This window comes from Stenella coeruleoalba (assembly GCF_951394435.1).
Source record: "Stenella coeruleoalba genome assembly, chromosome: 7".
In the NCBI taxonomy this organism is placed as follows: domain Eukaryota; kingdom Metazoa; phylum Chordata; class Mammalia; order Artiodactyla; family Delphinidae; genus Stenella; species Stenella coeruleoalba.
The window spans coordinates 116,910,420-116,924,456 of NC_137153.1; the positions used below are offsets into that span (position 1 = coordinate 116,910,420).

At 57.9% G+C, this 14,037-nt stretch overlaps 1 protein-coding gene across 1 annotated transcript in view; it reads left to right on the forward strand.

Annotated features, from left to right (window-relative positions):
* NCS1 (neuronal calcium sensor 1) overlaps positions 1-14,037 on the forward strand; it is a 61,027-nt gene that overhangs the window by 18,040 nt on the left and 28,950 nt on the right. The window contains exon 2 of the mRNA XM_079927536.1: positions 6,071-6,095. Within this exon, the coding sequence (XP_079783662.1) occupies positions 6,071-6,095 (25 nt within the window). The remainder of the gene's footprint in view (positions 1-6,070; positions 6,096-14,037) is intronic.

The window sequence follows — 14,037 nt, forward strand, 5'->3', positions numbered from 1 at the left end:
CATTTCCACAGGCTGCTGGAAGCTGCTCCGGCAGTGCTGGCTGACCTCCGGGGCTGTGGGGGTGGGGAGTGATTTGGGGCTGGGGAGCTTGGCTCCTGGGGGATTAGAGAGGGCAGCTCTCCTCTCCCCCAGCCCTCGGTGTGGCAGGCCCCTGCGGGTGGGAAACCCCACGGGCATTCAGTGCTCTTTTCTGCCCTCCCCGGTGCAGCCCTTCGCACTGGTACAGCCGGGTAGCGTCGCTGAGAGCGGCGGGAGGAGTCCTCTCCCCCTTCGGGAACAGGGCCGCTGAGGCCCAGACTGGGGAAGTGACAGGTCACGCAGGAGGGGGGCGGCAGACCCCTGGAATCCACGCCCCACAAGACCACCATGCTCTGCCATCTTGGCTACAGACAGCTGCCCCTCCTTGGGGATGCTGGGGTCACTGCCCCTGGAGTGGGGGAGTCAGGCTGCTGTGGGGCAGGGGGCCGCATCCTGGCCCACCAGCGTGTTCTCTCCCTTCTCTGGAGAAGCTCTGCTGCGGGGGGGGACATGACCAAATTAGGGGTGCTGGCGGCCGCTGGGTGGGGGCCAGATGGGAGGGAGGAATGGAGGTGGGAGGCTGAGAAGAGGCCGGCACGGCCCTGGGCTGGGGTGGGGACTCCGGGCCGGCCCTGGACAGTGTTCTCGTGCTCTCCAGGGAGCCAGGATGGGTGGGACTGCCGGTAGGGCACAGAATGGGGATCCAGGAGGGGAGTTCTGGGATGGGGGCCCCTTTTTTGGAGAATGAGGGGTCCCTGGGCTGTCAAGAGGAGGCAGAAGCCTGGGGGGAGGGGTGCAGGGTGCACATGCCGCCGCCCAGAGAGCACGTGAGGAGGCCACTGAGGCAGGGGCTTGGAGAACCCCAATATTTGGAGGCTGAGCAAAGACGGAGAGGCCTAGGGCCTGGGGAGGAGCTGTCTGAGGGGGGCTGCACTTCTGGAAGGTGTACAGTCAGTGGTGTCAGGACTGATGGGAGGGTGGGATTCAGTGACAAGGGGGTGCTGGCGGCCAGGTCCCAACAGCCCCCAGTTCTCTTTTTGTGTGAATCAAACCGGAGGCCCCTTTGCTAACAGTTTTCCTGCAGTGGGGGTGGCGGAGGCACGGCCAACACGCAGCCTTTGCCCCTGGAGATGGAAAGGGCCCGCAGGACAGCGGCTGGGGAGGGGGGCAAGGGCTCGCACGCAGGGTGCCCTCCACCCCTCCTGCTGCCGCCAGCGCCTCTGTGGGCTGCAGCCCCTGCTTTCTGTGCCCACCGTGTTTGAGCTGAGCTTCAATCAGGAGAGAGGTATTTTGCTTTAGGGAAATCAAAATCAGACTCAACATTTATCCTGGGCTCCAGGGACCGGCTCTCGTGTTCGCTCCTGGCAGACAAGAGCTGCGGGGAAAGGAGGGCGGCCTGGGAACCCGGCTCTGTGGGTGGAGGGGAGCAGGGGGCCCTGGGGGCACCCCTGCCACAGCAGGGGGAGGTGAAGGCTGGGCCGGGGGCAGGGGCTGGGTCCCTCTCTCCACGCCGAGCCCCCAGAAGGCTCCCTCCCGCTCTGCTGCCCCCAGCTCTCTGGGGAAGTCAGCAGGAGGGGAGTAGAGCTCAGCCCCCTGCTAAGCTGGGAATTTTCTATCCACCTCTCAAGAAACCCTCCCGGTGACTCTGCCAGGTCGGAGCTTGGACCCCATCCTTCAGATGAGCACTCTGAGGTTCAGAGAGGTTAAGTAACTTGTTTGGAGCAACCCAGTCTACAAGTGATCAAGATAGGTCTTAAATACTGGTTTCCTAATGAGCCTGGGCACCCCAGGCCTGGAGGCGGGGGCGAGCTGGAGAGAGGCAGCTTGTTTTTAAAATTGGCCGAAGCCAGTTGTAATTGTGAAGGTAAACATGTTGTGAGAAACATGCTTCAGGATGTGTTCCCAATCCAGCCAAGTGGCTTGGTGTTGATGTGGGAATCAACAGGACACTGGGCTGGGCTCTGAGGGTGATGCTAGGAGAAGCGCCTTGACCTCCTGGGGGCTTAGCGTCCAGCTGGGAAGGTGAGAGGGAAACAAGGGCTTCTACTGAGCGCTCGCTGGGCGCCAGACATCACACCAAGCACTTCAAGCCCATCCTCCTCATCTAAGAGACAGTCTGTCTGTCCCATTTTACAGATGAACAAACCGAGGCTCAGAGGTGTGGGGTCGTTCACCCGAGACCACACAACCAGAGCCCTCCCTGTGGCCCGCCCCACTTTACCGGTGTCCTGTTACCCCCTTTCCCCGGCTTGGCCCCGGCAGGCAGTGCCCCGCCTGATCCTCTGTGGTACACTTGATGAGAAGACAGACTACATGTAAAACAGTGAGTCCCACATATGAGGGGAGTTCCCAAACGGGGCTTCCTAGACAAGGGCCATCCCAGCTGGGACTTGAAATGTGTGTAGGGGTTACAGGTAGCAGAGGTGAGGGCGTGTGTTCTGGGCAGAAGGAACAGAGGTACAAAGGCCTGGAGGTGGGACCAGTGAGAGGAGCTTGAGGGGGTCACAGGGTTGGGGGAAGGCAGGAGAGCAGGGGCCCGTAGCACTGAAAGTGACCTTCATTCGTGCTGAGCCTGGACCCACCCAGCGCCTGGTAGATGCTTGTTAATTGCACACTCGCGTGTCGGCTCTGGGAGGCGGGGCGATGGGACCAAGCTGGGAGCCTGAGCCTGTCGCTCTAGTAGCTGGGTGGAGGGCGGAAGCAGAGGGACCCCAGAACGGTCCCTCAGTCCCCTCCTCCCTCCTAGTGCCTGTGGTGGTCGGAGCTGCTAGGGGTGTGCTCCTGGGCAGGACGCTTGGCCCTTCCGGTGCTGTGAGGGGGGGCACACGGGTGGTGGGCTGATGAGGACAAACATTTCCCCCCAGCTTTTTATTTTGAAAGATCAAGAGCAACACAAGTGCCGTGAGCACCTGTGTGTCCACGTCTAGATTCACCAGCTGTCAGCATTTTGCCACATTTGCTTCCTGTCTCTTTCTAAATATGTGTGTGTGTATTTCTGAACCTTTCCCAAGAGGCTGCAGGCATCCTGGTCGTCACCCCTAAATGCTTCAGGGCACATCCCAAGGAAAAGAACATTCTCCCACATAACCTCCCTACCGTTGCTGCTCCTAAACAAACCGACAGTGCGTCCGTCAGGGCATCCAGCTGCCCGCCTGTAGGCAGCTTCCCCCAGCAGCCCCGTCGTAGCTGGTCTTTAACTCCAGATCCAGGACCCAAGCCAGCCATTGCGAGTTGCATTTGATGGCCTTGTCTCTTCAGGGTTTTTTTCTGGAACAATCCCCTGCCTTTTATACCTTTCGCACCCTGACTTATAAAAGTATCCTGGCCACTTGTCTTATGGAATGCCCCCCCTTCTGCATTTGCCTGGTTATATCCTCGTGATTAGACGCGGGGGGCTGGGGTTTGGATGCAGGCCTGCCTGACCCTTGGGGAGGGGCTGGGGGCAGGTGACCAGTCCCCCCGAGACCTGCCTGCTGCCTGCCCCCCCTCCAAGACCCTCCCAGATCCTCCAGGGCTCCAGGCAGTCAAGCAGTGGCAGCTACCGGGCCTGGGACGGTGCCAGGGGATACCTGTTTCCTAAAGGTTAATTCGCTTAAAGCACGAGGCAGGGCCTGTCTGCCCCTCCCCAGCTCACAGCTTGGCTGCCTGCTGACCACACAGTGTTCTGCGATGGGACCATTCTAATGCGGCAGGGGCTGGTGAGGGGCCCAGGGGAGCCTGGAGGCTGAGAGGCCCTGGGGGGAGGCTGCTGGGGGACGGGGCGGGGGTGTGTGGTCAGGAGAGGGTTGGGACTTCTGAGCTGGGGGACTCCAGGGCAGCCTTCTCTGACCCTGGGAGGCCTCCCCTAGAGTCAGCAGTGGGCCGGCCGCCTGAGCCCTTGCTGCCCGGCTCCTGCCGTTTACATCACATGACGCCAAGGTCATACAAGGTCATGCAGCTCATTGGCTTACTCAAGGTGGGCGGGGGGGGGGCATCCACTGGGACATCCATCCTGGGTTCTGGAGGCACCGTCCTGGCCCCTGGCCCCACCCAGTCACCTTGGGTGACTTCGGGCAAGTAAGCAGCCCTGCCTGAGCCTCAGTCTCCTCATTGGGAAAATGGGGTCCCACCTACCTGGGGGAGTCCTATGCCCGTGAAGAGCACCAAGCACTTTCATCTTCACAGCAAGCCCATTTGACAGGTGAGGAAACTGAGGCTCAGAGAAGGGAAGTCCTTAGGCCAAGGACACACGGCTAGGAAGCTGTGGTGCTAGGCTTAAGCTGAGGCCGTCCAGTCTGGCTCCAGAGCATAAGCCCCTAAGCTCCCAGCTGTGCTATGGTGGGACTCCTGTGTCTCCAGCTTGGGTTTTTAAGCGTCAGCCCCTCAGCCCCTGCTGCCCTTCACTGCCAGGTGTGGGTGGCGGGTGTAGGGCAGCCCACCCTGAGTTAGACCACGGACACTTCCCTCTCCACCCCCCTGCTGGACTCCCTTCCCACCCCCTACCCTCTGCCGAAACTCTCTTGGAAAATTGTATTGTTTTACACCGGGTCTGGCTGTTCCCAGTAACCTACACTCTCACTGTTGCCTCGCTCTTTCTGTCAGCATCCTGCTGATGGACGGGGCTCTTCCTTAGCCTCTGATGGGGCTCGTGGGAGGACAGCGCCGACGAGAAAGGGACTGGTAGGAGCTTGCGGAGGGCCGAGCCACAGACCTGAGCTCAGACCCTCGCACTACCACTTCACGTCCTGCCCGCTTTGTAACCCGGTTTCCCCACTTGCAGCCAGGGCAGAGTCACAGCTTCCGTGCGAGCACTGTCCGGGCAGCTGAGTCGAAGCGCAGAGGCCCGCCCCGGTACAGATCGAGGCCCGCAGCGGGCATTCAGGACCTGGCAGCCGTTACGAGCTTGCTTTGAACAGTTTTTGAAAAGTGGCCTCCAGTGTGATCAGGCACAAATGGTGAGGTGGACCCCCTTGGGCCTCCCTCCTCACTTCTCTGGGAAGGGATGCCAGTTCCTTTATTCACCTGACCTGCACCCAACACCCACCTTCCTGTCCACTCGTTCTTTCATTCATTCATTCATTCTACAGGCCTGTGTTGAGCACCTCCGAGTGCCAGGCCCTGTGCTGGGGATTCAGGAGTTGTCACACCTGTCCTGATTGAATTCTCAGGACAGCTCGTGTGGAAGGTACTATAACTATCATTCCCACTTTACAAACGAGGAAACTGAGGCATGGGGAGCTGGAGGTGCTCTCTCAGTCACTCCCCGCCCCCTCTGCCCCGAGAATGAGTGAGGCCCTAGAGGTGGTTAGATATTCTTGTTCAGTGATTTGAGCGAAATGACTGGTTTTGTTCCAACCTGAACCGATTCAGTCCTTTTCATAAAACAACATTTTGTCGTTTGTTTCCTGATTCAGTAAAGAATGACTGTTTGGGCTTGGCTGGAGGTTCAGCTACTTTATACGGTTCATTCTAGCTTGCGGTGCACCGTTCTGTTCTCGTCTTGCCTATAAAAAGAACCCGGGACTGATGGCTCTGAGGGGCAGGAGGGATGGGTGGAGGAGGGGAAGGTGCTGGGTGCTGCCAGGGCCGAGGAGGGCGCTCAGCCTTTCTGCCCTGGCCCCCCCATGTGCAGGCAGGGCAGCTGAGAGCCTGGGGAAGCCAGTGACTTCTGTGACCGTCCTGTCCCCAGGGATGCGAGACGGGGAAGAATTATGTCCAGTGTTGGCCTGGGCACAATAATCCTGCCTGCCCAGCCCAGGACTGCAGGGAGAGGCCAGCCTCTGCCCGCAAGAGGCTGATCTCGGCCGTCCTCCAGGCAGTGCGGTGGGCATCTGGAGGGGATGGGCCAGTGTTGTCCTCTGGGGGGTTAGACACAGAGCTCCTGACTGGGACGATTCACCGGGCGGGGTGGGAGTTGCAGACGCCTTCTTGTTCGGAGCTGGCTGGTGTCCAGACTTGGGCAGACTGGCTGTGGGCCGGGGTGGGGAGGGCAGGAAGGAGGCTCCCCTGTGTCTGTCTGTCCCCTAGGACACCTTCCTGAGCTAAAAGGCCACTTTTCTGTTTTCTTTTGCAGTTACCGAGAAGGAGGTCCAGCAGTGGTGAGTAGCTGCTTTTCCCCAAACTGTTGGGTGGGAGAGGGTGTGTTGGCTTTGTGCTGATGAGATGGCAGTCCAGCTGCCCAGGACAGCGGCACATGGAGGACCCTCTGAGAGCGGCTTATCTACAAACCAGTCCAGGCAGCCTTTGTTCAGATTCCTTTGTTCACAGGAGACTGACATAGATCCAGTTGAACTGGGATGGGGGTGGGGTGGTGGTGACTCCTTGCCTTGTGTGGCATCTCTAAGGACCACCAGTGTTAATTGCAGACTCTGCTCATCCAAGGGAGGGTTTTGGACCAGAAACAAGTCAGGAGACTGGATCCCAGGCCCAGCTTTTTCCCTAAATCATCCCGTGGCCTTGAGAAGTCTCTTCTCTAGAGTTCAGCCACGCTGTCTATAAAGTGATTGATCAGAGTGGATCAAGGATGGCAGATAGGTTTCTTTTTGGATGCCAGCTCTAATCAATGCATAGTAGCTGCCTGGAGTGCTGTGTTAAGAAGGACTCTGAGGCTGTATATCATGGAGCAAACCGAAAGTATAGCACCATTGATGCCTGGAAGGTCTGGAATGGATTAGTTATGCCTGCCCTGGGGCAGAGAGGGGAGAGTGGTATACTGTCTGTCATTGTGGAATGTGGAGCAGACAGGGGAGACTCACACATGGTAAGGTGAACCTGAGTTGGGAGTAGGTGAGCGAGGAGGAGAGCTTGGAGACCTTCCAGAAAGTTTGGTGGCTTAGAAATGGACTCTGCTCCTACCTCTTCCTATCCAAGTGACCTCAAGTGATCCAACCCCCCTCAGCCTCCGTTTCCCCACGTGTGTGACAAGAATGATGAGGCATCAGGGTGACATTCCCTGTAAAGGTCCCAAGAGATGACAGCCTTGGCAGTGGTCTTCCGTCGACCGTTCAGATGGGGAGCTGAGGCCTACAGATGTGCCCTCCATCACAGCAGGCCGCAGCAGGGCCCAGGCCACGAGATGCCTGGTGGAGCCCTGCTGGGGGCAGGGCCAGGCTCCCCAGGGGCCACTGCTTACACCTCCCTGTCCTTGAGTCCAGGTGGCAGAGGGGGAGAGCTGTGGCTGCCCTGCTTGGCTCTGCTGACCCCTTGCTGGAGACCCCGGCTAGGTGGGCAGGACCTGGGTGGCGAGCTGGCTGTGCCCCACGGGGGGAGTGGATGCAAAGGGAGCAGCTGCCACTCCCTTCTTCCTCCCCCACATCCTGGGACCCAACAGGTGGGCCTGACCTGCCTCTGACCTCATTTTCCACTTCCGCACTTCCCCAGGTGAGCGTTCCAGAAATACTGCTGCTTCTAGGTTTTTTTTTTTTTTTTTTGGCTGCGTTGGGTCTTCGTCGCTGTGCGCAGGCTTTCTCTAGTTGCGGCGAGTGGGGGCTACTCTTCGTTGCCGTGCACGGGCTTCTCATTGTGGTGGCTTCTCTTTGTTGTGGAGCACAGGCGCTAGGCGCGCGGGTTTCAGTCGTTGCAGCACGCAGGCTCAGTAGTTGTGGCTAACGGGCTCTAGAGCGCAGGCTCAGTAGTTGTGGCATACGGGCTTGGTTGTTCCGTGGCCTGTGGGATCTTCCTGGACCAGGGATCAGACCCGTGTGCCCTGTGTTGGCAGGCAGATTCTTAACCACTGTGCCACCAAGGAAGTCCCTGTTTCTAGGTCTTTATCTGTGAGGCTCTCCCTCCTGGATTGCCGTACCCGGCCTTCCCGAGCCTCTGTCACTCACTTTTCCCACCCTTCCTTTCGGGGCCATCTGAACTCCACTCTCCCAAGGCTTACCTAAGTCACCTCCTCCAGGAAGCCTTCCTGGATTCCCCATCTGTACATAATCCCCCTCCTTCCCACATGGCAGCCAGAGGGGTCTTTGTTGAGCGAATATTCAACGATGCCAGGCTTCTGCTTAAACTCTCCCTGGACTCAGGTGAAGTCTGCACCTCTGGCATGGTCACGTGGTTACGAGGCCCGGCTCAGGCCAGCCTTGCTGTGCCGACCCCTCCAGTCTCACTGCCGTTTCCTCCTCTCCTCTGCCCTCTGCCCTCTGGCCTGCCCAAATTGCTATCCGTTCCCGAATTCACCTTACTTTCTGGGGCTTCCTGACCTTTGCCTGGGCTGTTCCCCCTTCTGGGAACACCCCTCCTCGTCTTTGCTTGGCCACCACCTCCTCACCCTCAGGCCTCCTTCCCTGAAACCTCCTGAGCCCCCAGCTTGAGTCAGGGGCCTCCACTGACCTCCCACAGCCCAGTGTCACAGCTGGGGACACACCAGGCACAAACAGGACACACCTGGGACAAACAGCAGGTACAGGTCTGCGTCCCCCTCCGCCTCCCCTCCTGGCCTCGAGGCCGGCTCTGCCCTGTTCACTGCTGTGTCCCCAGGGCCCGGCCACAGCAGGTGCTCAGCACCCATCCGTCGCCCCGAGGTGCTTCACGTACACATTGTCATCGACTCCTGGGCGCTGTCCCGGGGGCCGACATGGTTTATCGTCTCCATGGCGATGGGAGAACTAAGCTGAGGCTCAGAGGTCAGAGCAGGGACGAGGACGAGGTCTGTCCTTGCGACGTGGCAGATGCCTCCCCAGTGCTGCTGTGTGCTGGGTGCGCTCTCAGATGTGGCCTTGTTCATTTTGTCCTCGTAGTCGCCCAGAGCGGGGTCCCACCATGGCTAGACGAGGCTCCTGAGCCCCAGGAGGTGCAGGGCACGCCTGAGCCCTGGCATCCTCCCCCGCTCCCCTGGCTCGTCCCCAGGAGAGACAGGAGGCAAAGTGGCCAGAAGGGATCCGGAACCAGGGCTTGAGCTGAACAACCTTGGACAAGTTACTGGACTGCTCGGTGCCTCAGTTTCCCCATCTGGAAAGTGAGGGTGATAATCGTCAAGCTTTATAGGAACACCGTGAAGAATGAATGAGCTAATTCATACACAGCGTCTGGAACAGAGCCGAGTAATAAGTTCTCTGTTTTGTTAATAATGCTAACACTACGAATAACACTGATCAGGATAACCATGGAGGGATCCTGAGGTTGAGGGTCCTCCCCTCATTATGTCGATGGGGAAACTGAATCCCAAACAGGTGGAGGGATTTTTGGTCCTTCATCAAGCTGACATCTGAACCGTGACCTGGACAACAGGACTCAACCACAGAACGGTGTTCCAGGCACAGGGAACGGCAAGGACAGAGGCTCAGCAGTGGGAAGGGGCTTGGTGTGTTTGAAGAACAGCAGGGAGGCCAAGGAGGCCGGCCTGGAGGGGACAGTTGAGGCTTCTACAACAAAACCAGGGCCCTTGTGATGCCCAGTCCTTGCTGTAGGGGAACTCTCTCTAAAGAGCTTATAAAGAAAAATATAGATCTTTTCTTTGCCACAAAGTTCCGTGGACCTCAAGTAAATGCCCTTTGACTCATTTTGGTGGTGCCTTTCTCTAACCCTCTTGGGTCAGCCCACCACCCACCTCACTGTTGTATCCTAGAATGGTTATACCCCACAGGGTGAAGGTAGACTAGGGATGGTTAAACAGCGACACTCATACCGCCACTCTCCCCACCTGTGTCCACAGCAGACATCAGTAATGGATCACAGATTATGGCACTCTGGATCAGTCTCCTCCAGTGCTGTGGGCAGACCGTGTAATTATTCTTAGCACACGAAATGAACCAATTTGTAATCCCATGATGGGCCTACACCTCCCTGGTTCACTGGGACCATAACACAAGACTGCTGGGTTAGAGGCCAGATCCAATCAGCCCGCTATCCCCTCTGTCCTTTGCACAGGAAACAAATGGGACAAGCACCTGCATCCCAAGTGCCCGGGCCCATTTCAGAGGACCCTTTCTCACCACGGCCTCCAGCCATGCCCTTTCATGTCCTAAATGGCTCTCTGGCACCTGATAGCTGGGGAATGCCTGCCCTTCCTTGGGAAAACTGAGGTTCCTGAGCCCAGACTACCAGGGCAGCAAACAATTTAGCACCAAACCATCTGGGGTGGGATTGGGAAATGGGAGGGAGGGGCACACGGAGAGCAGCGGGGTCGCAATGGACAGAGTTTTCCTGTCCCACCTGTGACATGTGTGGGTGGATTCAGCCAGGGCGGCTTCAGTTTCCTCCTGTGTTTCTCTCTCTCTCTTGCTTAAAACCCTTCGTGGCTTCTTACTGCACTTAGAATAAAGATCCAGCCTTTATTGCCTGGTCCTCGGGGCTCCCCAAGGTCTCTGGCCTCACCGTCTCCCCGGCTTACCAGGCACCAGCCACACTTACTGTCCCTCAGCCATGCCACGCTCCTTCCTACCTTAGGGCCTCCATCCTTGCTGTTCCCTCTGCTGTTCCCTCTGCCCCAGATCTTGGCATCTTCGCTGCAATGTCACCTCCTGGGAGAGGTCTGCACTGACCACCCTGCCTCTGTTTCTCCAGCCTGGTACAGGATCGTCTTGTTTGGTGCTGACTTTCAGTAGCTGCTCCCCAGAATAGGAACCAGACCCAGGGGTCTTCTGTGACTCTGTTACTTGTCCTGGGCCACCCAGTGAGCAGAAGCAGAGCTGGGCACATCCCAGGTCCTCCAGGAGAGCTGAGGCCCCAGGTGGTCAGGACTGCAGACCAGGCCACAGGGATGTGATGCCTGAGCCGGGCCAGCTGGGCGCTCACCTCACACCCGGCTTCATGCTGGACACCCATGGTGTCATCTCTGCTGCTCCTAGCTCTGTATTTGGCAGAGACGGGAGGAGGCTGGGGCGTCAGGAGGTGGGGCCAGTGTCAGGTCCACAGCCAGCCCGAGGCCCCTGCCTACCGGATCCCTTGTTCTTGACCAAGCTCCATTCACCACAATGGAAGGTCGGGAACCTCGGTGGGGACTGACTAGGAAACTGTAGCAGGTCCCAGGCCCTTAAAGGCGACCGTGAAATTGTGATCACCTGGAGGGTGAAGGGAACGCCATCCCAAGGGGGAACAGCAGGGCACAAATAGTGCCCCAACACAGTTCCATGATGAAGATAGTGGAGGGAAAAGAAGATGGAAAGGAGACAGGCCAGAGGCTAGAAGTGGGTGTGCTGGGGGTGGTGGCATCATGGGTATTCTTTTTTCTCTTATATTTTCTATTTCACAAGTTGTCTGTAATGCTTTTGTTACATTTATAATAACCAAATAACCCGATGGTATTGTAACAAAAAGTGGGCGGAAGCAGGAGGAATTCTGCAGCCGCCTCCACGGGGCCAGCTGTCAATCCTGGACCCTCCTCCGCAGTCACAGCTGTGGGTAAGGAGGCCGCCGCCAATGCCGTGGGGTCAGTCCAGGAACAGCCCGTTTTACAGATGAAGAAACTGAGGCTCTGAGGGGCAGAGACACTTGCCTGGGTCTCACAGCTCTGTGTGTGTGTGTGTGTGGAGTCTAGGTCCAGCTTGCTGGCCTCCACGGCCTGGGCTATGGAGGCTCAGCTCTGCTGGCTCTGGCTTTGGGAAACCCCACAGAGCTGAAGGCGGTGGAGGATGGGGGGACGTGGTGAGGAGAGAGGTGGGGGAGGGGAGAGGAGCGGGGAAGAGGCCTCATCCTCATGGATGTGTTCGAGCCCCTCCTCCAGGATCATCTGAAGGCAGGTCTCCAGGGAGCTGGGAGGGGAATGCCAGGGGAAGGGAGGTGTTTGAAGAGATAATGGGAGAACAGTTTACCAGGGCCGCTGCGGCAGTCCCTCATTGCAGCTGGGGGTTACGCTTTATTATCTATCCATCTATTTACTTCCCACTTTCCACACTGCGGAGAGCAGCATCTGCCGCACTTAACCCTGGCGGGGAGGGAGGTGGGCCTGGAGGGCTATGTGAGACTTGCTTCAAGCTGGGTCCCAGAGGACGAGGCTCTGTGGGAACTGCAAGCAGTGAATTCCAGAAAGTCCTAGCAGGCTGGTGCCTTTGGGGACCCAAGGCCCTGGCGGCGTTGGGGATGCTGGGGGCCACAGAGAACGGGGATGCTGAGCTGGAGTTGGACCCGTGCCTCATGGCCAGCGTGCATTCATGCATTCACTCATCCCTCATTCATTCATTAATTCACTCCCTCATTGCTCCCTCATGCCTTCATTCACTCATTCATTCATTCATCCGGTCACTTATTCACTCCCTCATTCATTCAGTCACTCATTTGCTCCTCATTCATTCAGTCAGTCACTCCTTCATTCATTTATTCACTCCCTCATTCACTCCCTTACTCCTTCATTCATTCACTCACTCCCTCATTTGCTCACTCCTTCATTCATTCTCTCACTCTTTCACTAATTCATTCATCCGCTCACTCATTCCTTCATTCATTTGTTGGTTCATTCATTCCGTAAGTCTTTACTGAGCACCTATTATGTGCCAGGCCCATGGCCAGCACTGGGGGCAGCAGGGACTGGGGGAGACGAGGTGCTGGAGTCCCCTGGGGCACACAGGCTGGCGCAGTGGCGGTTAGAGGCGGGGTGGGAAGCTTACAGGGAGGAAGCCCAGCGTTGAGTCGGGAGTGTTTTCTAAGTGGCATTCAGCCTTCAGTGTTTTTATGAAGTGACAGATTTCTTTTTTTTTCCCCCTTTCCCTCTTAAAGAGGCTTAAGAATGCAGTTGTCAAATCTGGGATTTTTTTCTCTCGTCTCCACCCCATCGTGGAGAGCTGGTTCCCAAGCACAGTCAACCGTGCCGAAAACCTGTGCTCTGGTGGCTGGAAACTGGGTGTGTGGAGCTCAGGAGCCGTGCCACGTCCCAGGCTCGGTTCCACAGCTTCTCCTCCCATCCCCAAAGAGAGTTGAGACCCCTGCTCTCGAACACGGTTGTGGGAGGGGTGGTCTCCATATAAATTCCTCAGAAGGCTGTTTGTGCCTCACTCCCCCTCCCCGGCCTAACCTGCACCAGCGACAGTGCCAGGATTACTGCTGCCTCCACCCTTGGTCTGGAGTCAGGCTGAAGGCACTGAGGAAAGCAGGCCACGGAGGCTTCGGGCCTCGCTGCTGACTGGCCGCACGCAGAGGCGGCGGCAGGGTCCAGCTGTGGCTCCCCATTTGCTAGCTGTGCAGCTCCAGTAGGTATTTACTGAGCACCCGCAGTGGGCCCTGCAGATTCGGGGTGAGCTATAAGACGGGGTCCCTGCCCTGACGGACCCTGTGGTGCACTCACTGGCCCAGGCATCATACAGGCTACAGGCACAGCTGCGAGGCCCAGGCCAGGGACAGGGTGCTGTGAGGGTGTCAACCGGTGTGTATACTGGGGTCTTGGGTGGCCAGAGCGGGCTTCTCTAGGGGAGATGCTCTGAAGCCAAGAAAAAAAGGGGGAAGGAGGAGGGGAAGGAGTGGGCCGGGCAAAAGAAATGCCGTGTGAAGGCCCTGAGCCAGGAGATTTAACAGCCCCCAGCCTCAGTTTCCCCATCTGTACAATGGGCATCATAATCCTCCCCTCCTGGGGCTGTTGAGACGATTTGGTGAAATGGTGCCTGGAAATCGCATATCTTCGTGCCGGCTCTCAGTAGGTCCCTATTATTCAGAATTGCAGGTCACTGGAAGGCAGACACTGGGGAAGACCCTTTCCCCCGCTTTGTGGGGGTCCCCAGAGACCATCTAGCCCCGTGGTTCTCCACTGGAGTGATTCTGCTCTGGGGGGATATTTGGCACTGTCTGGAGACACTTCGGGTTGTCATAACCTGGGGCGGGGGTGCTCCTGGCATCTAGCAGGTAGAGGCCAGGGATGCCGGTAAACCACCGGACAGACCCCCATGACCAAGAATCATCTGACCCCAAATGTCAGTGGCGTGGGTGGAAAAACCCTGATCTAGTCTAAGTCACTTATTTTACCAGCAGGGAAACTGGGGGGCATTGCAGGGAAGGGGTTTGCTCGGGCCCCTCTCACAGTGAGACAGGATGGGCCAGGACTGGAGCACAGGGCAGGCCCCAGAGCAGGTTTCCAGGCAGCAGCGTGTCTGAAGGAGAGAGGGGGTGAGGGCGGGG